Here is a 25,362-nt window from a genome sequence, read left to right on the forward strand (position 1 = left end):
TGAGTAACGTAAGGGTAAGAGAGATGTGTGGAAATAAAAAGAGCGTGGTTGAGAGAGCAGAAGAGGGTGTTTTGAAATGGTTTGGTCACATGGAGAGAATGAGTGAGGAAAGATTAACCAAGAGGATATATGTGTCGGAGGTGGAGGGAACGAGGAGAAGAGGGAGACCAAATTGGAGGTGGAAAGATGGAGGGAAAAAGATTTTGTGTGATCGGGGCCTGAACATGCAGGAGGGTGAAAGGAGGGCAAGGAATAGAGTGAATTGGAGCGATGTGGTATACCGGGGTTGACGTGCTGTCAGTGGATTGAATCAAGGCATGTGAAGCGTCTGGGGTAAACCATGGAAAGCTGTGTAGTAAGTAATATTTGCGTGTGTGGACGTATGTATACACGTGTATGGGGGGGTTGGGCCATTTCTTTCGTCTGTTTCCTTGCGCTACCTCGCAAACGCGGGAGACAGCGACAAAGTATAAAAAAAAAAAAAAAAAAAAAAAAAAAAGCTTGGGAAGTGAGTCAGTTGTTGTTCGCTGATGATACAGCACTGGTGGCTGATTCATGAGAGAAACTGCAGAAGCTGGTGACTGAGTTTGGTAAAGTGTGTGAAAGAAGAAAGTTAAGAGTAAATGTGAATAAGAGCAAGGTTATTAGGTACAGTAGGTTGAGGGTCAAGTCAATTGGGAGGTGAGTTTGAATGGAGAAAAACTGGAGGAAGTGAAGTGTTTTAGATATCTGGGAGTGGATCTGGCAGCGGATGGAACCATGGAAGCGAAGTGGATCATAGGGTGGGGAGGGCGAAAATTTTGGAGCCTTGAAGAATGTGTGGAAGTCGAGAACATTATCTCGGAAAGCAAAAATGGGTATGTTTGAAGGAATAGTGGTTCCAACAATGTTGTATGGTTGCGAGGCTGGACTATGGATAGAGTTGTGCGCAGGAGGATGGATGTGCTGGAAATGAGATGTTTGAGGACAATGTGTGGTGTGAGGTGGTTTGATCGAGTGAGTAACGTAAGGGTAAGAGAGATGTGTGGAAATAAAAAGAGTGTGGTTGAGAGAGCAGAAGAGGGTGTTTTGAAATGGTTTGGTCACATGGAGAGAATGAGTGAGGAAAGATTGACCAAGAGGATATATGTGTCGGAGGTGGAGGGAACGAGGAGAAGAGGGAGACCAAATTGGAGGTGAAAGATGGAGTGAAAAAGATTTTGTGTGATCGGGGCCTGAACATGCAGGAGGTGAAAGGAGGGCAAGGAATAGAGTGAATTGGAGCGATGTGGTATACCGGGGTTGACGTGCTGTCAGTGGATTGAATCAAGGCATGTGAAGCGTCTGGGGTAAACCATGGAAAGCTGTGTAGGTATGTATATTTGCGTGTGTGGACGTATGTATACACGTGTATGGGGGGGTTGGGCCATTTCTTTCGTCTGTTTCCTTGCGCTACCTCGCAAACGCGGGAGACCGGAAAAAAAAAAAAAAAAGTTTCATGGTGAGGTGCCTGAAGATTGGCGGAATGCTTGCATAGTGCCATTATACAAAGGCAAAGGGGATAAGAGTGAGTGCTCAAATTAGAGGTATAAGTTTGTTGAGTATTCCTGGTAAATTATATGGGAGGGTATTGATTGAGAGGGTGAAGGCATGTACAGAGCATCAGATTGGGGAGCAGCAGTGTGGTTTCAGAAGTGGTAGAGGATGTGTGGATCATGTGTTTGCTTTGAAGAATGTATGTGAAGAAATACATTAGAAAAGCAAATGATTTTGTATGTAGCATTTATGGATCTGGAGAAGGCATATGACAGAGTTGATAGAGATGCTCTGTGGAAGGTACTAAGAATATATGGTGTGGGGAAGTGAGTGAGGAAAGATTAACCAAGAGGATATATGTGTCGGAGGTGGAGGGAACGAGGAGAAGTGGGAGACCAAATTGGAGGTGGAAAGAAGGAGTGAAAAAGATTTTGTGTGATCGGGGCCTGAACATGCAGAGGGTGAAAGGAGGGCAAGGAATAGAGTGAATTGGAGCGATGTGGTATACCGGGGTTGAAGTGCTGTCAGTGGATTGAATCAAGGCATGTGAAGCGTCTGGGGTAAACCATGGAAAGCTGTGTAGGTAATGTATATTTGCGTGTGTGGACGTATGTATACACGTGTATGGGGGGGTTGGGCCATTTCTTTCGTCTGTTTCCTTGCGCTACCTCGCAAACGCGGAGACAGCGACAAAGTATAAAAAAAAAAAAAAAAAAAAAAAAAAAAAAAAAAGCTTGGGAAGTGAGTCAGTTGTTGTTCGCTGATGATACAGCACTGGTGGCTGATTCATGAGAGAAACTGCAGAAGCTGGTGACTGAGTTTGGTAAAGTGTGTGAAAGAAGAAAGTTAAGAGTAAATGTGAATAAAGCAAGGTTATTAGGTACAGTAGGGTTGAGGGTCAAGTCAATTGGGAGGTGAGTTTGAATGGAGAAAAACTGAGGAAGTGAAGTGTTTTAGATATCTGGGAGTGGATCTGGCAGCGGATGGAACCATGGAAGCGGAAGTGGATCATAGGGTGGGGGAGGGGGCGAAAATTTTGGAGCCTTGAAGAATGTGGGAAGTCGAGAACATTATCTCGAAAAGCAAAAATGGGTATGTTTGAAGGAATAGTGGTTCCAACAATGTTGTATGGTTGCGAGGCGTGGACTATGATAGAGTTGTGCGCAGGAGGATGGATGTGCTGGAAATGAGATGTTTGAGGACAATGTGTGGTGTGAGGTGGTTTGATCGAGTGAGTAACGTAAGGGTAAGAGAGATGTGTGGAAATAAAAAGAGCGTGGTTGAGAGAGCAGAAGAGGGTGTTTTGAAATGGTTTGGTCACATGGAGAGAATGAGTGAGGAAAGATTGACCAAGAGGATATATGTGTCGGAGGTGGAGGGAACGAGGAGAAGAGGGAGACCAAATTGGAGGTGGAAAGATGGAGGGAAAAAGATTTTGTGTGATCGGGGCCTGAACATGCAGGAGGGTGAAAGGAGGGCAAGGAATAGAGTGAATTGGAGCGATGTGGTATAACCGGGGTTGACGTGCTGTCAGTGGATTGAATCAAGGCATGTGAAGCGTCTGGGGTAAACCATGGAAAGCTGTGTAGGTAATGTATATTTGCGTGTGTGGACGTATGTATACACGTGTATGGGGGGGTTGGCCATTTCTTTCGTCTGTTTCCTTGCGCTACCTCGCAAACGCGGGAGACAGCGACAAAGTATAAAAAAAAAAACAAAAAAAAAAAAAAAAGCTTGGGAAGTGAGTCAGTTGTTGTTCGCTGATGATACAGCACTGGTGGCTGATTCATGAGAGAAACTGCAGAAGCTGGTGACTGAGTTTGGTAAAGTGTGTGAAAGAAGAAAGTTAAGAGTAAATGTGAATAAGAGCAAGGTTATTAGTACAGTAGGGTTGAGGGTCAAGTCAATTGGGAGGTGAGTTGAATGGAGAAAAACTGAGGAAGTGAAGTGTTTTAGATATCTGGAGTGGATCTGGCAGCGATGGAACCATGGAAGCGGAAGTGGATCATAGGGTGGGGGAGGGGGCGAAAATTTTGGAGCCTTGAAGAATGTGTGGAAGTCGAGAACATTATCTCGAAAAGCAAAAATGGGTATGTTTGAAGGAATAGTGGTTCCAACAATGTTGTATGGTTGCGAGGCGTGGACTATGGATAGAGTTGTGCGCAGGAGGATGGATGTGCTTGGAAATGAGATGTTTGAGGACAATGTGTGGTGTGAGGTGGTTTGATCGAGTGAGTAACGTAAGGGTAAGAGAGATGTGTGGAAATAAAAAGAGTGTGGTTGAGAGAGCAGAAGAGGGTGTTTTGAAATGGTTTGGTCACATGGAGAGAATGAGTGAGGAAAGATTGACCAAGAGGATATATGTGTCGGAGGTGGAGGGAACGAGGAGAAAGGGAGACCAAATTGGAGGTGGAAAGAAGGAGTGAAAAAGATTTTGTGTGATCGGGGCCTGAACATGCAGAGGGTGAATACTCCTCACCTGGCCGGGTCGTCGCTGTTACTTCTTTTGGAAATAAAAAAAAAAAAAAAAAAAGAGGGAGAATTTCCAGCCCCCCGCTCCCTCCCCTTTTAGTCGCCTTCTACGACACGCAGGGAATACGTGGGAAGTATTCTTTCTCACCTATCCTCAGGGATAATATATATATATAATATATATATATATATATATATATATAATATATATATATATATATATATATAATATATATTATTATTCTTTATTTATTATACTTTGTCGCTGTCTCCCGCATTTGCGAGGTAGCGCAAGAAACAACGAAAGAAATGGCCCAACCCCCCCATACACATGTATATACATACGTCCACACACGCAAATATACATACCTACACAGCTTTCCATAGCTTACCCCAGACGCTTCACATGCCTTGATTCAATCCACTGACAGCACGTCAACCCCGGTATACCACATCGCTCCAATTCACTCTATTCCTTGCCCTCCTTTCACCCTCCTGCATGTTCAGGCCCCGATCACACAAAATCTTTTTCACTCCATCTTTCCACCTCCAATTTGGTCTCCCTCTTCTCCTTGTTCCCTCCACCTCCGACACATATATCCTCTTGGTCAATCTTTCCTCACTCATCCTCTCCATGTGCCCAAACCACTTCAAAACACCCTCTTCTGCTCTCTCAACCACGCTCTTTTTATTTCCACACATCTCTCTTACCCTTATGTTACTTACTCGATCAAACCACCTCACACCACACATTGTCCTCAAACATCTCATTTCCAGCACATCCATCCTCCTGCGCACAACTCTATCCATAGCCCACGCCTCGCAACCATACAACATTGTTGGAACCACTATTCCTTCAAACATACCCATTTTTGCTTTCCGAGATAATGTTCTCGACTTCCACACATTCTTCAAGGCCCCCAGAATTTTCGCCCCCTCCCCCACCCTATGATCCACTTCCGCTTCCATGGTTCCATCCGCTGCCAGATCCACTCCCAGATATCTAAAACACTTCACTTCCTCCAGTTTTCTCCATTCAAACTCACCTCCCAATTGACTTGACCCTCAACCCTACAGTACCTAATAACCTTGCTCTTATTCACATTTACTCTTAACTTTCTTCTACCACACACTTTACCAAACTCAGTCACCAGCTTCTGCAGTTTCTCACATGAATCAGCCACCTAGCGCTGTATCATCAGCGAACAACAACTGACTCACTTCCCAAGCTCTCTCATCCCCAACAGACTTCATACTTGCCCCTCTTTCCAAAACTCTTGCATTTACCTCCCTAACAACCCCATCCATAAACAAATTAAACAACCATGGAGACATCACACACCCCTGCCGCAAACCTACATTCACTGAGAACCAATCACTTTCCTCTCTTCCTACACGTACACATGCCTTACATCCTCGATAAAAAACTTTTCACTGCTTCTAACAACTTTCCTCCCACACCATATATTCTTAATACCTTCCACAGAGCATCTCTATCAACTCTATCATATGCCTTCTCCAGATCCATAAATGCTACATACAAATCCATTTGCTTTTCTAAGTATTTCTGACATACATTCTTCAAAGCAAACACCTGATCCACACATCCTCTACCACTTCTGAAACCACACTGCTCTTCCCCAATCTGATGCTCTGTACATGCCTTCACCCTCTCAATCAATACCCTCCCATATAATTTACCAGGAATACTCAACAAACTTATACCTCTGTAATTTGAGCACTCACTCTTATCCCCTTTGCCTTTGTACAATGGCACTATGCACGCATTCCGCCAATCCTCAGGCACCTCACCATGAGTCATACATACATTAAATAACCTTACCAACCAGTCAACAATACAGTCACCCCCTTTTTTAATAAATTCCACTGCAATACCATCCAAACCTGCTGCCTTGCCGGCTTTCATCTTCCGCAAAGCTTTTACTATCTCTTCTCTGTTTACCAAATCATTTTCCTAACCCTCTCACTTTGCACACCACCTCGACCAAAACACCCTATATCTGCCACTCTATCATCAAACACATTCAACAAACCTTCAAAATACTCATTCCATCTCCTTCTCACATCACCACTACTTGTTATCACCTCCCCATTTACGCCCTTCACTGAAGTTCTCATTTGCTCCTTTGTCTTACGCACTTTATTTACCTCCTTCCAGAACATCTTTTTATTCTCCCTAAAATTTAATGATACTCTCTCACCCCAACTCTCATTTGCCCTTTTTTTCACCTCTTGCACCTTTCTCTTGACCTCCTGTCTCTTCTTTTATGCATCTCCCACTCAATTGCATTTTTTCCCTGCAAAAATCGTCCAAATGCCTCTCTCTTCTCTTTCACCTAATACTCTTACTTCTTCATCCCACCACTCACTACCCTTTCTAATCAACCCACCTCCCACTCTTCTCATGCCACAAGCATCTTTTGCGCAATCCATCACTGATTCCCTAAATACATCCCATTCCTCCCCCACTCCCCTTACTTCCATTGTTCTCAAAACTTCACCTTTTTCATTCTGTACTCAGTCTCTCCTGGTACTTCCTCACACAGGTCTCCTTCCCAAGCTCACTTACTCTCACCACCCTCTTCACCCAACATTCACTCTTCTTTTCTGAAAACGCATACAAATCTTCACCTTAGCCTCCACAAGATAATGATCAGACATCCCTCCAGTTGCACCTCTCAGCACATTAACATCCAAAAGTCTCTCTTTGCACACCTGTCAATTAACACGTAATCCAATAACGCTCTCTGGCCATCTCTCCTACTTACATAAGTATACTTATGTATATATATATATATAATATATATATATATATATATACATATATATATATATTTTTTTTTTTTTTTTTAAAACTTTGTCGCTGTCTCCCGCGTTTGCGAGGTAGCGCAAGGAAACAGACGAAAGAAATGGCCCAACCCCCCCATACACATGTACATACACACGTCCACACACTGCAAATATACATACCTACACAGCTTTCCATGGTTTACCCCGGACGCTTCACATGCCTTGATTCAATCCACTGACAGCACGTCAACCCCTGTATACCACATCGCTCCAATTCACTCTATTCCTTGCCCTCCTTTCACCCTCCTGCATGTTCAGGCCCCGATCACACAAAATCCTTTTCACTCCATCTTTCCACCTCCAATTTGGTCTCCCTCTTCTCCTCGTTCCCTCCACCTCCGACACATATATCCTCTTGGTCAATCTTTCCTCACTCATTCTCTCCATGTGCCCAAACCATTTCAAAACACCCTCTTCTGCTCTCTCAACCACGCTCTTTTTATTTCCACACATCTCTCTTACCCTTACGTTACTTACTCGATCAAACCACCTCACACCACACATTGTCCTCAAACATCTCATTTCCAGCACATCCATCCTCCTGCGCACAACTCTATCCATAGCCCACGCCTCGCAACCATACAACATTGTTGGAACCTACTATTCCTTCAAACATACCCATTTTTGCTTTCCGGGATAATGTTCTCGACTTCCACACATTTTTCAAGGCTCCCAAAATTTTCGCCCCCTCCCCCACCCTATGATCCACTTCCGCTTCCATGGTTCCATCCGCTGACAGATCCACTCCCAGATATCTAAAACACTTCACTTCCTCCAGTTTTTCTCCATTCAAACTCACCTCCCAATTGACTTGACCCTCAACCCTACTGTACCTAATAACCTTGCTCTTATTCACATTTACTCTTAACTTTCTTCTTCCACACACTTTACCAAACTCAGTCACCAGCTTCTGCAGTTTCTCACATGAATCCGCCACCAGCGCTGTATCATCAGCGAACAACAACTGACTCACTTCCCAAGCTCTCTCATCCCCAACAGACTTCATACTTGCCCCTCTTTCCAAGACTCTTGCATTTACCTCCCTAACAACCCCATCCATAAACAAATTAAACAACCATGGAGACATCACACACCCCTGCCGCAAACCTACATTCACTGAGAACCAATCACTTTCCTCTCTTCCTACACGTACACATGCCTTACATCCTCGATAAAAAACTTTTCACTGCTTCTAACAACTTGCCTCCCACACCATATATTCTTAATACCTTCCACAGAGCATCTCTATCAACTCTATCATATGCCTTCTCCAGATCCATAAATGCTACATACAAATCCATATGCTTTTCTAAGTATTTCTCACATACATTCTTCAAAGCAAACACCTATCCACACAACCTCTACCACTTCTGGAACCACACTGCTCTTCCCCAATCTGATGCTCTGTACATGCCTTCACCCTCTCAATCAATACCCTCCCATATAATTTACCAGGAATACTCAACAAACTTATACCTCTGTAATTTGAGCACTCACTCTTATCCCCTTTGCCTTTGTACAATGGCACTATGCACGCATTCCGCCAATCCTCAGGCACCTCACCATGAGTCATACATACATTAAATAACCTTACCAACCAGTCAACAATACAGTCACCCCCTTTTTTAATAAATTCCACTGCAATAACCATCCAAACCTGCTGCCTTGCCGGCTTTCATCTTCCGCAAAGCTTTTACTACCTCTTCTCTGTTTACCAAATCATTTTCCTAACCCTCTCACTTTGCACACCACCTCGACCCAAACACCCTATATCTGCCACTCTGTCATCAGACACATTCAACAAACCTTCAAAATACTCATTCCATCTCCTTCTCACATCACCACTACTTGTTATCACCTCCCCATTTACGCCCTTCACTGAAGTTCTCATTTGCTCCTTTGTCTTACGCACCCTATTTACCTCCTTCCAGAACATCTTTTTATTCTCCCTAAAATTTAATGATACTCTCTCACCCCAACTCTCATTTGCCCTTTTTTTCACCTCTTGCACCTTTCTCTTGACCTCCTGTCTCTTTCTTTTATACTTCTCCCACTCAATTGCAATTTTTTCCCTGCAAAAATCGTCCAAATATATATATATATTTATATATATATATATATATAATATATATATATATATATTTTTTTTTTTTTTTTTTTTATACTTTGTCGCTGTCTCCCGCATTTGCGAGGTAGCGCAAGAAACAACGAAAGAAATGGCCCAACCCCCCCCCATACACATGTATATACATACGTCCACACACGCAAATATACATACCTACACAGCTTTCCATGGTTTACCCCAGACGCTTCACATGCCTTGATTCAATCCACTGACAGCACGTCAACCCCGGTATACCACATCGATCCAATTCACTCTATTCCTTGCCCTCCTTTCACCCTCCTGCATGTTCAGCCCCGATCACACAAAATCTTTTTCACTCCATCTTTCCACCTCCAATTTGGTCTCCTCTTCTCCTCGTTCCCTCCACCTCCGACACATATATCCTCTTGGTCAATCTTTCCTCACTCATCCTCTCCATGTGCCCAAACCACTTCAAAACACCCTCTTCTGCTCTCTCAACCACGCTCTTTTTATTTCCACACATCTCTCTTACCCTTATGTTACTCACTCGATCAAACCACCTCACACCACACATTGTCCTCAAACATCTCATTTCCAGCACATCCATCCTCCTGCGCACAACTCTATCCATAGCCCACGCCTCGCAACCATACAACATTGTTGGAACCACTATTCCTTCAAACATACCCATTTTTGCTTTCCGAGATAATGTTCTCGACTTCCACACATTCTTCAAGGCCCCCAGAATTTTCGCCCCCTCCCCCACCCTATGATCCACTTCCGCTTCCATGGTTCCATCCGCTGCCAGATCCACTCCCAGATATCTAAAACACTTCACTTCCTCCAGCTTTTCTCCATTCAAACTCACCTCCCAATTGACTTGACCCTCAACCCTACAGTACCTAATAACCTTGCTCTTATTCACATTTACTCTTAACTTTCTTCTACCACACACTTTACCAAACTCAGTCACCAGCTTCTGCAGTTTCTCACATGAATCAGCCACTAGCGCTGTATCATCAGCGAACAACAACTGACTCACTTCCCAAGCTCTCTCATCCCCAACAGACTTCATACTTGCCCCTCTTTCCAAAACTCTTGCATTTACCTCCCTAACAACCCCATCCATAAACAAATTAAACAACCATGGAGACATCACACACCCCTGCCGCAAACCTACATTCACTGAGAACCAATCACTTTCCTCTCTTCCTACACGTACACATGCCTTACATCCTCGATAAAAACTTTTCACTGCTTCTAACAACTTTCCTCCCACACCATATATTCTTAATACCTTCCACAGAGCATCTCTATCAACTCTATCATATGCCTTCTCCAGATCCATAAATGCTACATACAAATCCATTTGCTTTTCTAAGTATTTCTGACATACATTCTTCAAAGCAAACACCTGATCCACACATCCTCTACCACTTCTGAAACCACACTGCTCTTCCCCAATCTGATGCTCTGTACATGCCTTCACCCTCTCAATCAATACCCTCCCATATAATTTACCAGGAATACTCAACAAACTTATACCTCTGTAATTTGAGCACTCACTCTTATCCCCTTTGCCTTTGTACAATGGCACTATGCACGCATTCCGCCAATCCTCAGGCACCTCACCATGAGTCATACATACATTAAATAACCTTACCAACCAGTCAACAATACAGTCACCCCCTTTTTTAATAAATTCCACTGCAATACCATCCAAACCTGCTGCCTTGCCGGCTTTCATCTTCCGCAAAGCTTTTACTATCTCTTCTCTGTTTACCAAATCATTTTCCCTAACCCTCTCACTTTGCACACCACCTCGACCAAAACACCCTATATCTGCCACTCTATCATCAAACACATTCAACAAACCTTCAAAATACTCACTCCATCTCCTTCTCACATCACCACTACTTGTTATCACCTCCCCATTTGCGCCCTTCACTGAAGTTCTCATTTGCTCCTTTGTCTTACGCACTTTATTTACCTCCTTCCAGAACATCTTTTTATTCTCCCTAAAATTTAATGATACTCTCTCACCCCAACTCTCATTTGCCCTTTTTTTCACCTCTTGCACCTTTCTCTTGACCTCCTGTCTCTTTCTTTTATGCATCTCCCACTCAATTGCATTTTTTCCCTGCAAAAATCGTCCAAATGCCTCTCTCTTCTCTTTCACTAATACTCTTACTTCTTCATCCCACCACTCACTACCCTTTCTAATCAACCCACCTCCCACTCTTCTCATGCCACAAGCATCTTTTGCGCAATCCATCACTGATTCCCTAAATACATCCCATTCCTCCCCCACTCCCCTTACTTCCATTGTTCTCACCTTTTTCCATTCTGTACTCAGTCTCTCCTGGTACTTCCTCACACAGGTCTCCTTCCCAAGCTCACTTACTCTCACCACCCTCTTCACCCCAACATTCACTCTTCTTTTCTGAAAACGCATACAAATCTTCACCTTAGCCTCCACAAGATAATGATCAGACATCCCTCCAGTTGCACCTCTCAGCACATTAACATCCAAAAGTCTCTCTTTCGCACACCTGTCAATTAACACGTAATCCAATAACGCTCTCTGGCCATCTCTCCTACTTACATAAGTATACTTATGTATATATATATATATATATATATATATATATATATATATATATTTTTTTTTTTTTTTTTTTAAAACTTTGTCGCTGTCTCCCGCGTTTGCGAGGTAGCGCAAGGAAACAGACGAAAGAAATGGCCCAACCCCCCCATACACATGTACATACACACGTCCACACACGCAAATATACATACCTACACAGCTTTCCATGGTTTACCCCGGACGCTTCACATGCCTTGATTCAATCCACTGACAGCACGTCAACCCCTGTATACCACATCGCTCCAATTCACTCTATTCCTTGCCCTCCTTTCACCCTCCTGCATGTTCAGGCCCCGATCACACAAAATCCTTTTCACTCCATCTTTCCACCTCCAATTTGGTCTCCCTCTTCTCCTCGTTCCCTCCACCTCCGACACATATATCCTCTTGGTCAATCTTTCCTCACTCATTCTCTCCATGTGCCCAAACCATTTCAAAACACCCTCTTCTGCTCTCTCAACCACGCTCTTTTTATTTCCACACATCTCTCTTACCCTTACGTTACTTACTCGATCAAACCACCTCACACCACACATTGTCCTCAAACATCTCATTTCCAGCACATCCATCCTCCTGCGCACAACTCTATCCATAGCCCACGCCTCGCAACCATACAACATTGTTGGAACTACTATTCCTTCAAACATACCCATTTTTGCTTTCCGGGATAATGTTCTCGACTTCCACACATTTTTCAAGGCTCCCAAAATTTTCGCCCCCTCCCCCACCCTATGATCCACTTCCGCTTCCATGGTTCCATCCGCTGACAGATCCACTCCCAGATATCTAAAACACTTCACTTCCTCCAGTTTTTCTCCATTCAAACTCACCTCCCAATTGACTTGACCCTCAACCCTACTGTACCTAATAACCTTGCTCTTATTCACATTTACTCTTAACTTTCTTCTTCCACACACTTTACCAAACTCAGTCACCAGCTTCTGCAGTTTCTCACATGAATCCGCCACCAGCGCTGTATCATCAGCGAACAACAACTGACTCACTTCCCAAGCTCTCTCATCCCCAACAGACTTCATACTTGCCCCTCTTTCCAAGACTCTTGCATTTACCTCCCTAACAACCCCATCCATAAACAAATTAAACAACCATGGAGACATCACACACCCCTGCCGCAAACCTACATTCACTGAGAACCAATCACTTTCCTCTCTTCCTACACGTACACATGCCTTACATCCTCGATAAAAACTTTTCACTGCTTCTAACAACTTGCCTCCCACACCATATATTCTTAATACCTTCCACAGAGCATCTCTATCAACTCTATCATATGTCTTCTCCAGATCCATAAATGCTACATACAAATCCATATGCTTTTCTAAGTATTTCTCACATACATTCTTCAAAGCAAACACCTGATCCACACAACCTCTACCACTTCTGAAACCACACTGCTCTTCCCCAATCTGATGCTCTGTACATGCCTTCACCCTCTCAATCAATACCCTCCCATATAATTTACCAGGAATACTCAACAAACTTATACCTCTGTAATTTGAGCACTCACTCTTATCCCCTTTGCCTTTGTACAATGGCACTATGCACGCATTCCGCCAATCCTCAGGCACCTCACCATGAGTCATACATACATTAAATAACCTTACCAACCAGTCAACAATACAGTCACCCCCTTTTTTAATAAATTCCACTGCAATACCATCCAAACCTGCTGCCTTGCCGGCTTTCATCTTCCGCAAAGCTTTTACTACCTCTTCTCTGTTTACCAAATCATTTTCCCTAACCCTCTCACTTTGCACACCACCTCGACCCAAACACCCTAATCTGCTACTCTGTCATCAGACACATTCAACAAACCTTCAAAATACTCATTCCATCTCCTTCTCACATCACCACTACTTGTTATCACCTCCCCATTTACGCCCTTCACTGAAGTTCCGATTTGCTCCCTTGTCTTACGCACCCTATTTACCTCCTTCCAGAACATCTTTTTATTCTCCCTAAAATTTACTGATAGTCTCTCACCCCAACTCTCATTTGCCCTTTTTTTCACCTCTTGCACCTTTCTCTTGACCTCCTGTCTCTTTCTTTTATACTTCTCCCACTCAATTGCATTTTTTCCCTGCAAAAATCGTCCAAATGCCTCTCTCTTCTCTTTCACTAATACTCTACTTCTTCATCCCACCACTCACTACCCTTTCTAAACAGCCCACCTCCCACTCTTCTCATGCCACAAGCATCTTTTGCGCAATCCATCACTGATTCCCTAAATACATCCCATTCCATATATATATATATATTTTTTTTTTTTTTTTTATACTTTGTCGCTGTCTCCCGCATTTGCGAGGTAGCGCAAGGAAACAGACGAAAGAAATGGCCCAACCCCCCCCCATACACATGTATATACATACGTCCACACACGCAAATATACATACCTACACAGCTTTCCATGGTTTACCCCAGACGCTTCACATGCCTTGATTCAATCCACTGACAGCACGTCAACCCCGGTATACCACATCGATCCAATTCACTCTATTCCTTGCCCTCCTTTCACCCTCCTGCATGTTCAGGCCCCGATCACACAAAATCTTTTTCACTCCATCTTTCCACCTCCAATTTGGTCTCCCTCTTCTCCTCGTTCCCTCCACCTCTGACACGTATATCCTCTTGGTCAATCTTTCCTCATTCATTCTCTCTATGTGACCAAACCATTTCAAAACACCCTCTTCTGCTCTCTCAACCACGCTCTTCTTATTTCCAAACATCTCTCTTACCCTTACGTTACTTACTCGATCAAACCACCTCACACCACACACTGTCCTCAAACATCTCATTTCCAGCACATCCATCCTCCTGCGCACAACTCTATCCATAGTCCACGCCTCGCAACCATACAACATTGTTCGAACCACTATTCCTTCAAACATACCCATTTTTGCTTTCCGAGATAATGTTCTCGACTTTCACACATTCTTCAAGGCTCCCAGAATTTTCGCCCCCTCCCCCACCCTATGATTCATTTCCGCTTCCATGGTTCCATCCGCTGCCAGATCCACTCCCAGATATCTAAAACACTTTACTTCCTCCAGTTTTTCTCCATTCAAACTTACCTCCCAAATGACTTGACCCTCAACCCTACTGTACCTAATTACCTTGCTCTTATTCACATTCACTCTTAACTTTCTTCTTTCACACACTTTACCAAACTCAGTCACCAGCTTCTGCAGTTTCTCACATGAATCAGCCACCAGCGCTGTATCATCAGCGAACAACAACTGACTCACTTCCCAAGCTCTCTCATCCCCAACAGACTTCATATATATATAACCACGCCATCCATAAAAAAATTAAACAACCATGGGGACTTCACACACCCCTACCACAGACTGACATTCACTAGAGGCCAATAACTCTCTTCCTACTCATACACATGCCTTACGTCCTTGGAAAAAACTTTTTCACTGCTTCTAGCAACTTAAATTCCACACCATATACTCTTAAGACCTTCCCCAAAGCATCTCTATCAACCCTATCATATGCCTTCTCGAGATCCATAAATGCTACATACAAACCCATCTGTTTTTCCAAGTACTTCTCACATACATTCTTCAAAGCAAACACCTGATCCACACATCCTCTACGACTTCTAAAACCACAATGCTCTTCCCCAAACTGATGCTCTGTACATACCTTCACTCTCTCAATCAATACTCTCCCAAATAATTTCCCAAGAATACTCAACAAACCTATGTCTCTGTAGTTTGAACACTCACCTCAACTGCCACATTCAAATCATACCCTCAACTGCTGCATTTAAATCACCCATCATATATTTTTTTTTATATTCATCTGCTGTTTCCTGTTAGCAAGATAGTACCAGGAACACACAAAGAAAGACAGCATTAGCTCACATCCACTCTCTAGCTGTTCTGTGCAATACACCAAAACCATAACCCCCTTTCCACAACCAATGCTACATGGATTCCCTCAACTGCTTTGCATGCCCTGATACAGTCCATTGACAGCAGGTTGCTTCCACTATAACATGCTGTTCCAATTTAGTCTATCCCAAGCATGCATTTCATCCTCCTCCATATTCAGCCCCTGATCACTCAAAACTTTTTCACTCCATCCCTCCATCTCCAATCTGGTCCCCCTTTTAGCATACCCTCTTCAGCTTTCTCACAACCACACCTCTTTATCATCCTTTTATCACTTACTTGATCAAACCACCTTATCCCACATATTGTCCTCAAACATCTAATTTCCAACACATCTAATGACGATAAAAAAATAGACATACATACATATATGTATCCTAAAACACAGACCATAGACCATGCATACCTATGGAGAACCATACTTGGAACAAACAATATAAAAAAAAGATACTAGTCTGGGGGATGAAAAAAATCTGCTATGGCAGATGACATCTCATAAGCATGTAAACCAAGAGAATTCTGTGGCAAGGAGTGAGTAATGTATTAAAATCATCACTATGGCAGTCTGGCTAACCTAAGACAGGTCCAAAACAAATGAGGTGCTGCTAGCTAGCTGGGTTGGTAGAGATGGGTAGGGAAGCCAATGTTTCCCCACGAGAACAACAAATTCATAGGTTTTAATTCCAATTTTCCTGTGAAACATCATAGAGAATCTCTCATGCTTGCAAGACAGACTATAGAAGAGAGAAATAGGCAAACTACTTACACCGTCCTATAAAATACCACTATGCTAAGGAACCAGCAACATGCTCATCACCCACAAGTACAGCTTTTATCTTTTCAATTATTGTCATTTCTTGATAGAGAATTTTACTGACTAAATACTAACAAAATGATGTTTATATTTTCAAAATACTTAGAATATATCTCCATTGTAAATAGAAACAGAAAACACCTGTCCAGAGGTCTCTCTAGAGGGGCTGGCATCTGCAAAAACCTTAATTAGTGGCAGAAAGAAATGTGCTTACTGATAGTATCTGTACAAGCTCAACATTCCTCTACTTAAAGTATCAGAAGACATTGTCATCATGTCAATTCACTAATAGTGTCAGACAACACTCATCACGCCATGTTAAAAGTGTTTCTCCCGAGAGCTGGCTGGTTGTGTGCCCACACCACTAGCTAGACCACACAATACTTAGCAAGCTGCTATGTCACAATTATTGTGTGGCCATCAGCAACTTAAGGGTGGGCTGCCGTTTTGAAAATTGCTTCTTTCTCAAAGCATTGTAGCTTTGGAACTCTCTACCTTCTCATGTCTTTCCCAATAACTATGACCTAGCACAATTCAAAAGACAGGCTTTCACTTTCTCAAAAATTCATAAATACTTTCCCTTGTCTTCTTTTTCCATTTCATATCTCTCTATATTTCAATTAAGGTTTGGCCTTGATGTAGAATTTTGTTTGTGACTGGAGCCTTTAAAAAAAAAAACTGTCATTCCTATCCCTAGCTTATCACAAAACACTGCCATCAGGTTGTGCTTCCCACCCATAAACCTATCAAACTGAAAGCTGTAGCTCCCCATGAAAAATTATCTAAGGCTGATTTCTTTTTTGTTTGCTGCTAAACAGAACATAAATGTCCAGTGCTGTTATACAGTATTGGTGCCTAGATTACCACTGTTACTATATACTATATTGTAGTGCTACCTAAACAAGTGCCTTTGCAAGTAGTTCCTTGAATGTGTCACATTCATATGGCTGAGTATTGTAATGAAATATCTAATGCATCTATATCACCCAACTTATCATAATAATCATCCTGACAGTCAACATGCTCAGATTTGTTTGTGATGAATAACTGACCTAACAAACCTTTTTGACTTTAAGATTAGGTCAAATATGAGTAAAATTGTCAAAAATGTGAACCAAGAGTTTGTCTTCTAAAAATGTTTAATACCAAACAAGACTAGATTTATAGCAATATGGAATATGACCCCAGCTGACTAAGTGCTTGAACTCTTATGACTCTTAGATAGGTCGGCTGTTTGAGCCACTTTTGGGTTCTCCCTTTGGATCTAAATCATCAGGACAACATTAAAAAATAATTTTCATAGGCATTTTAACAAACTCTGATGTCCTTATCCCCAATGTAAGAGATAGCTGAACACAAGTTTAAAACACTTTATTTCATAATATGCAAAACACACAAAAAATTTTACAAATTGTGATCAGAAAACTTTCTCCACCTCCAAGCACAACAGTCCCTTAAGACGACATTCTATCCCCCACTGTCTTCAACATCCTGCTTCAAGACTTTCCTCTTCCTCCTCACCACACAAAATCTTCATCCTTACTTACGAAGACAATATTTCCATCCTATCACAATGTGCTAAAATACCTAATGCCTAAAATAACCAGCAACAATAACTTACAATTCTCAGTCACTGGCTTCTCAGCAACGAAATTAGAGTATTAACTCAAAATCCTCAAGGCCTCACTGACATTCAAGTAGTATGAATCAAACCTATAACTATACATCACACTGTTAAACCACCCCTTCCACTCAATAAACAACAGAACTAGGCATCACGCATGAAACATACATCAGCACACAAATAATATGAGAACTAAGGACAGGTATGAACATCAGCCAACAAACAGAAACTTTCCACTCCCTATAAACACTTTATATGGGAACTAAACAATATACCTGGTCCTCCATAATATCCCAAAACAGTTCACAAAATCTCTAAACATAAATACACACATATAAACAAAACTGCCTTAGAAATACAGTGTCCACAGTAAATCTTGCCATCCCATAAAATCTAAAAGGCGATTATTGTGAGCACAAACATACAATGCTCCTAGGTGAAATCAGTGTACATCTGCTTTCTGAGACTAGTGTTTTTAATGGTGAGAGCACCAGCAACCCACCTTAGTGTGCCTCAGGCTATTGTTAAGGAAGTATGATCTTTCTTTACTCTCCCTGCCTGCTATTTCATTTTGGTAATTTCACTTCTGGGCACTGTATTTCTTCCAACTGTACTTCAAGATGGTTGGCTCTTACCTTTCTAAAAAGAAAAAGCTTGAATTCACACTTGGGGGCATGTAAAATTTCTAGGTACACAGGGTCCTTAGAACACATGATTAAGCAGCTGCTTGCCAGTGTTCATGGCCTTCCCTGACATCATCATCCCACCAACAAAATTTATCCTTAGTCACCTAACTAAGACTTCTAGCCAGCTCCAAATTTAACCTCCCAGGTCGAGAAGCATTAAAGCAACTCTTGTTCATCATTCCAGGGACTGGTTTTGGAGGTGGGTTGACACTCTCAGGAAGGCCACAAACTCTGGGGTGATGGGGTGGACAAGGTTTTTTTGCTGACACTGTACAATAGGATATACACACAATGTCACTCTACATCACCTACATGCAAAGACCCAAGTTCTACCAATATAAGAAAATTACGTAAGGCATGTACACAAATCATCAAGCCACACATGACCATACTCATTCTTGCCACTTTCTCAAAAACCCACCCAGGTATAATACAGAAACTCTAGCCCTGTACGACAATCACCTAAAAAAGTAAACAACCCCCTTCACAAGTAAATAATGGTACAGTATAATTAAACATATTCACACAAACATCACATGTCATCCAGTAAAGTGCCTTGTTCCGAACACCATTTCCAACACACTTCTTAACAGCAAACTCATTAAAACCACACAATCTTCTCAAGCTATCACACCTCAGGAAAATGAAAAAGAGATTCCACATAAGACTCATCCTATTCAAGCTGTTAACACTCCACCAAAAAAAAAATAAATAAAAATCATTGACTGTCCATCACATTCCCAGAACAAACAAAACTTCAGTACATCTTTCCAGAACCTTTGGATCCACATGAAGAACACACTGGCTGAGTGATACAGGAGTCCCATAAAAAGATCTTGGAACTATGACAACAAAAAAAGCATTATCATATGGCAAATTATTCACAACAAACAAGACATTTTTCCACATTCAGTAACAAGCCTCCTACATGAAATAATCAAAAGAAAAGAAAATAAAACTATTACATTAATTCAGGGAACTTACCTTGCATCAGCACTTGGAGCATGTTCACGAAGCAATTTCTCAAGAGAAGAACGAACAATATCTGCATCAGCACTCATCGTAGAGATTAACAATTTTACCACCTGAAACAAGACCTATTAGTAGTTATTTATTTTCCATTCCATCCTTATGTGCTGTCATTATGATAATTCTGTCAGCAGTAAAAGCAACACAATTTATAATAATACTATAAATATTATCTATTTATCATTATACTTTGTCGCTGTCTCCCGCATTGGAGAGGTAGCACAAGGAAACAGATGAAAGAATGGCCCAACCCACCCACATCCACATGTATATACATAAACGCCCACACAAGCACATTTACATACCTATACATTTCAACATATACATACACAGACATATATTTTCAGTGATCAGGGCCTGAACATGGAGGAGGGTGAAAGGTGTGCAAGGAATAGTGAATTGGAACAATGTGGTATACCAGGGTCGACGTGCTGTCAATGAATTGAACCAGGGCATGTGAAGCGTCCGGGGTAAACCATGGAAAGTTCTGTCGGGCCTGGGTGTGGAAAGGGAGCTGTGGTTTCGGTGCATTACACATGACAGCTAGAGACTGAGTGTGAACGAATGTGGCCTTTGTTGTCTTTTCCTTGTGCTACCTCGCGCACATGCAGGGGAGGGGGTTGTTATTTCATGTGTGGCGGGGTGGCAATGGGAATGAATAAAGGCAGACAGTATGAATTATGTACATGTGTATATATGTATATGTCTGTGTGTGTATATATATGTATACATTGAGATGTATAGGTATGTATATTGCATGTGTGGACATGTATGTGTATACACGTGTATGTGGGTGGGTTGGGCCATTCTTTCGTCTGTTTCCTAGCGCTACCTCGCTAACGTGGGAGACAGCGACAAAGTATAATAAAATAAATAAATAATCTATATATTTCTTGCACGCCTTTCACCCTCCTGCATGTTCAGGCCCCGATCACTCAAAATCTTTTTCACTCCATCTTTCCACCTCCGATTTGGTCTCCCACTTCTCCTCGTTCCCTCCACCTCTGACACATATATCCTCTTGGTCAATCTTTCCTCACTCATTCTCTCCATGTGACCAAACCATTTCAAAACACCCTCTTCTGCTCTCTCAACCACACTCTTTTTATTACCATACATCTCTCTTACCCTATTATTACTTACTCAAACCACCTCACACCACATATAGTCCTCAAACATCTCATTTCCAGCACATCCACCCTCCTCCGCACAACTGTATCCATAGCCCACGCCTCGCAACCATACAACATTGCTGGAACCACTATTCCATCAAACATACCCATTTTTGCTTTCTGAGATAATGTTCTCGACTTCCACACATTCTTCAAGGGATGAACTGATGACAATCTTTAAGTTTTAAGACAGCATACATAAATTCAAGAGGTTGCATTATAGTGAAGAGTATTCAAGAGATAGGGCCTTACAAGAGTAAAACTTCCTGTATAGAATTAGTCAATACAATGAGTCAATACAATGCTCTCTCAGGAAATAAAAAAGGGTAGAGACATCTCTAGAGAATGTAAGGAAAGTTTATAGTACAAAGTAAAAAGGATGAATCAAACAATAGATGGGCTTAACATCTCAAAATTCCACTTGACTTAGGCTTTGAGGAATGAGGTTCAACCCAAAAATGGGGAACCACTTCTTTTCTTTACTACAGGACTGCCAAAGAAAAAGTCCAAGATACTTTCAGCATTCTCATTCACACACCTTTAAAGAAGCTTACAGCAAAGTTTCTTTTTTATTGTAAGTGATATGCTATGTTGTAAAGGCTCTGGAACACTTGACCATTAATGAGAAAATCCTCAGAGGAAAAAAGTGATCAAAAAGGATCCCAAAAAGTATGTGTTTTTGCCCAGAGACGGTAACACTGACATAGGGGACTTTCTTAAATCTCTTCAAGGACATCAAGACCAGCAGTCTGGTCTCTGTGAGGGTTTGCTTGGTACTAAGCAGGTTTTTCCCCAAGAAAACGTTGCAGTAAAGAGAAATTACAAAACAACTAAAGCTAGACTGTATGTGAATATCTCACTTAATATACCTTTAGGCAGCAAGTGTTCTCCAATGCTAAGGGATATTAGGTGCTACTTTTAATGGTTTTGTTGACATAAGTGAATAGCCTACTTTAACATTAGCCCTAAACTTTTCCTGGTCTTCTTAGCCCTCCAACTTCTCATCAACTACCATAGGTAAAAAAAAATAATGATCACCCTTGAAGAAGTACAAGGCTAAATCAATTCTACTGAGTATAAATCGTTCAACGATATGCTCTTCTTCCAAATCCTTTAGTTCATTCTTTGTTGTAACTGGTGTATTAACAGAGATATCTGGGCAGACTGAGGAAAATATTAAATTCAAGAATAGGCTCTACCTACATTCGTGTAATACTGAACATATCAGGTCCTATAACATAATGTGAATCATGCCCTCAAAGAAGACAAAACAAATAAAAAAGCTTAACTCTTGCAGATCAAGCTGGAAGATCATGGTTAAGGCAGCTATGTTGAGGAAGGAAAATTAAGTTGGGCCATGTTGACACTATCTGCATTAGGAAGAATATTATTATGTTTAGTGACATGACAGTCTGTAGTTAATATACCACCATTAAGTTTCTGCATAAATCAAGAGCGTATATCCTGCGCATACCACTAAAGTACAAAACATGTTCAGACCAGAACATTAGCAAGCCTACTGTACGCTGGTTCAGTTTGACAGTTCAGTACAGTGAAAATCTGAATACTTAATACCTGTCTGTTACTAATAAGCAGAATAATGTCACAACACTTACATAAACTAATTTCGCAAATGCTTCTTACAAAGATTTATGACAAAGCGGCGCAGCCTAGTTGAGTAAAGGTTCTGCTACAGAAACAACCTCTTCAAGTCGCGCAGGTTTTCTGGGGCTATTTGTCAAAATAGTAATTTATCAAAGCATGCGACAAATATGGTTAATCTGAAATACTCTTTCGTATCATTAGCAAAGGAGTAAAATTCTTTATTAACTCACGTTGAAATTAGGACGCCTTTAAAGACCTAAGGCCAAACACCTCTCGGCTCGATAGAAGGTACCGCTGTTTTGTTGTATAGACGACTGAACAAGACATACCCAATGGGATATGTAGTCTTCAATACGTTTCCACAGCCCTAAGCTAAAGCAAAATGATCTCGTATTCTCTTGGTAAGATATTGAATATCAAATCGTCCACCGTTTTGTATTTCTTATAACAGCAAAGCTTTAGCTCAGTTAAAGCTAATAAGAGTGAATAAACAGTTTGTATGTTTTCCGCCAGTCTAATGGGTAAAATATCAATATTGGTACACACACACTCATATGTATATATATATATATATATATATATATATATATATATATATATATATATATATATATATATATTGAGCGAGATAAATTACCAAGTACCTACGAGTACCTACGAAGCACCTCTTACCTCTTGCTTCATAGATCACGCTATTTCTTGCGACCGTCACTCCTCTACTCATTCAATTTTTTTAAGTTGGAGACTAATTAAGTACGAAACCACAGCTTCCTATCCACATCCAGGCCTTGCAAACCTTTCCATGGTTAAACCCCAGACGTTTCATATGCCCTGGTTCAGTCCATTGACAGAACGTCGACCCTGGTATACCACATCGTTCTAATTCACCCTAATACTTACACGCCTTTCACCCTCCTGTATGTTCAGGCCCCGATCGCTCAAAATCTTTTCGTCCCCAATTTCGTCTCCCGCTTCTCCTTGTTCCAACCATATATCCTCTTTGTCAACCTTTCCTCACTCATTCTCTCCATATGTCCAAACAATTTCAACACATCCTCTTCTGCTCTCTCAACCACACTCTTTTTATTACCCCACATCTTTCTTACCCTTTCATTACTTATTCGATCAAACCACCTCACACCACATATTGTTCTCAAACATTTAATTTCCAACACGTTCACCCTCCTCCGTACAACCCCATCTACAGCCCTTGCCTCGCAACCATATAAGATTGTTGGAACTACTGCTGCTTCAAACACCCATTTTTGCCCTCCGGTATAACGTTCTCTTTTTTCACACATTCTTCTCCGCTCCCAGAACCTTCGACCTTTTCCCCAACCCTATGCTCATTCCACTTCTATGGTTCCATTCGCTGCTATGTCCACTTCCAGATATCTAAAAACTTCCCTTTCTCCAATTTTTCTCCATTCAAATTCACATCCCAATTAACTTGTCCCTCAACCCTGCTGAACCTAATAATCTTGCTCTTATTCTCATTTACTCCCAACTTTCACACACTTTTCGAAACTCAAGTCACCAGCTTCTGCAGTTTCTCACAAATCAACCACCAGTGCTGTATCGTCGGCCAGCAGCAACTGACTCACTTCCCAGGCCCTCTCATCCCCAACAGGCTGCATACTCGCTCCTCTTTCCACAACTCATGCATTTACCTCCCTAACCACCCCATCCATAAACAAATTAAAAAACCAAGGGTACATCACACACCCTTGCCGACCTTCGCTAGGAACCAATCACTCTCCTCTCTTCCCATTCGTATACATGCCTTACACCCTTGATAAAAACTTCTCACTGCTGCTAACTGCTTATCTCCCAGACCGTATGTTCTTAAGGCCTTCTACAAAGCATCTCTATCCACCCTGTCATATACCTTCTTCAGATCCATAAATACTACCTACAAATCCGTCTGTTTTTCTATTTCTCACATACATTCTTCAAAGCAAACACTCGATCCACACATCCTCTACCACTTCTGAAACCACACTGTTTCTCCCAAATCAGATGCTCTGTACATGCCTTCACCCTCTTAATCAATGCCCTCCCAAACAATTTTCCAGGAATACTCAACAAACTTTTAGCTTTATAGTTTGAACACTCACTTTTTATCCCCTTTACCTTTGTATAATGGCACTATATATGCATTCCGCCAATCCCCAAGCACTTCACCATGATCCATACATACACTGAATATCCTTACTAACCAATCAACAACACGGTCAGCCCCTTTCTTAAAATTCAACTGCAATACCATCCAACACCGCCGCCATACCGGACTTTATCTTCCGGAAAGCTTTCACCACCTCTTCTCTCTTCACCAAACCAATCTCCCATAGTTTCTTACTTCGCATACCACCCCGACCAAGACACCCTACATCTGTCACTCTATCAATCAATCGCATTCAACAAAACCTTCAAAATACTCCATCTCCTCACTTCATCACTGCCTGTTATCATCCCCCCCCCCCCTCACCGATTTTCCCAATTGCTCTCTTTTCTTAAGCACTTTATTTACCTCCTTCCAAAACATCTTTATATTTTTCCTAAAGTTTAATGATACTCTCTCACCCCAAAGCTCATTTGCACTCTTTTCGAATCTTGCGCCTTTCTCTTGACTTCCCGTCGCTTTCTCTTATATATATAAGAGGTGTGTTGATTAGAGAGGGTAGTGAGTGGTGGGATGAAGAAGTAAGATTATTAGTGAAAGAGAAGAGAGAGGCATTTGGACGATTTTTGCAGGGAAAAAATGCAATTGAGTGGGAGATGTATAAAAGAAAGAGACAGGAGGTCAAGAGAAAGGTGCAAGAGGTGAAAAAGAGGGCAAATGAGAGTTGGGGTGAGAGAGTATCATTAAATTTTAGGGAGAATAAAAAGATGTTCTGGAAGGAGGTAAATAAAGTGCG

At 41.7% G+C, this 25,362-nt stretch overlaps 1 protein-coding gene across 2 annotated transcripts in view; it reads right to left on the reverse strand.

Annotated features, from left to right (window-relative positions):
* LOC139759660 (CUE domain-containing protein 2) overlaps nucleotides 1-22,807 on the reverse strand; it is a 63,155-nt gene extending 40,348 nt beyond the window's left edge. Inside the window, exons 1-2 of one of the 2 annotated variants that reach the window (XM_071682064.1) lie at nucleotides 22,675-22,807; nucleotides 19,623-19,723 (exon numbers count right to left, since the gene is read on the reverse strand). In XM_071682064.1, the coding sequence (XP_071538165.1) occupies nucleotides 19,623-19,699 (77 nt within the window). In that variant the 5' untranslated portion in view covers nucleotides 19,700-19,723; nucleotides 22,675-22,807. Of the gene's footprint in view, nucleotides 1-19,622; nucleotides 19,724-22,455; nucleotides 22,475-22,674 lie in introns of those variants that run through there. The other variant, XM_071682066.1, reaches the window with a different exon arrangement.
* Nucleotides 22,808-25,362: the final 2,555 nt, after the last annotated feature.

This window comes from Panulirus ornatus, chromosome 33 (assembly GCF_036320965.1).
Source record: "Panulirus ornatus isolate Po-2019 chromosome 33, ASM3632096v1, whole genome shotgun sequence".
NCBI classification, from domain to species: domain Eukaryota; kingdom Metazoa; phylum Arthropoda; class Malacostraca; order Decapoda; family Palinuridae; genus Panulirus; species Panulirus ornatus.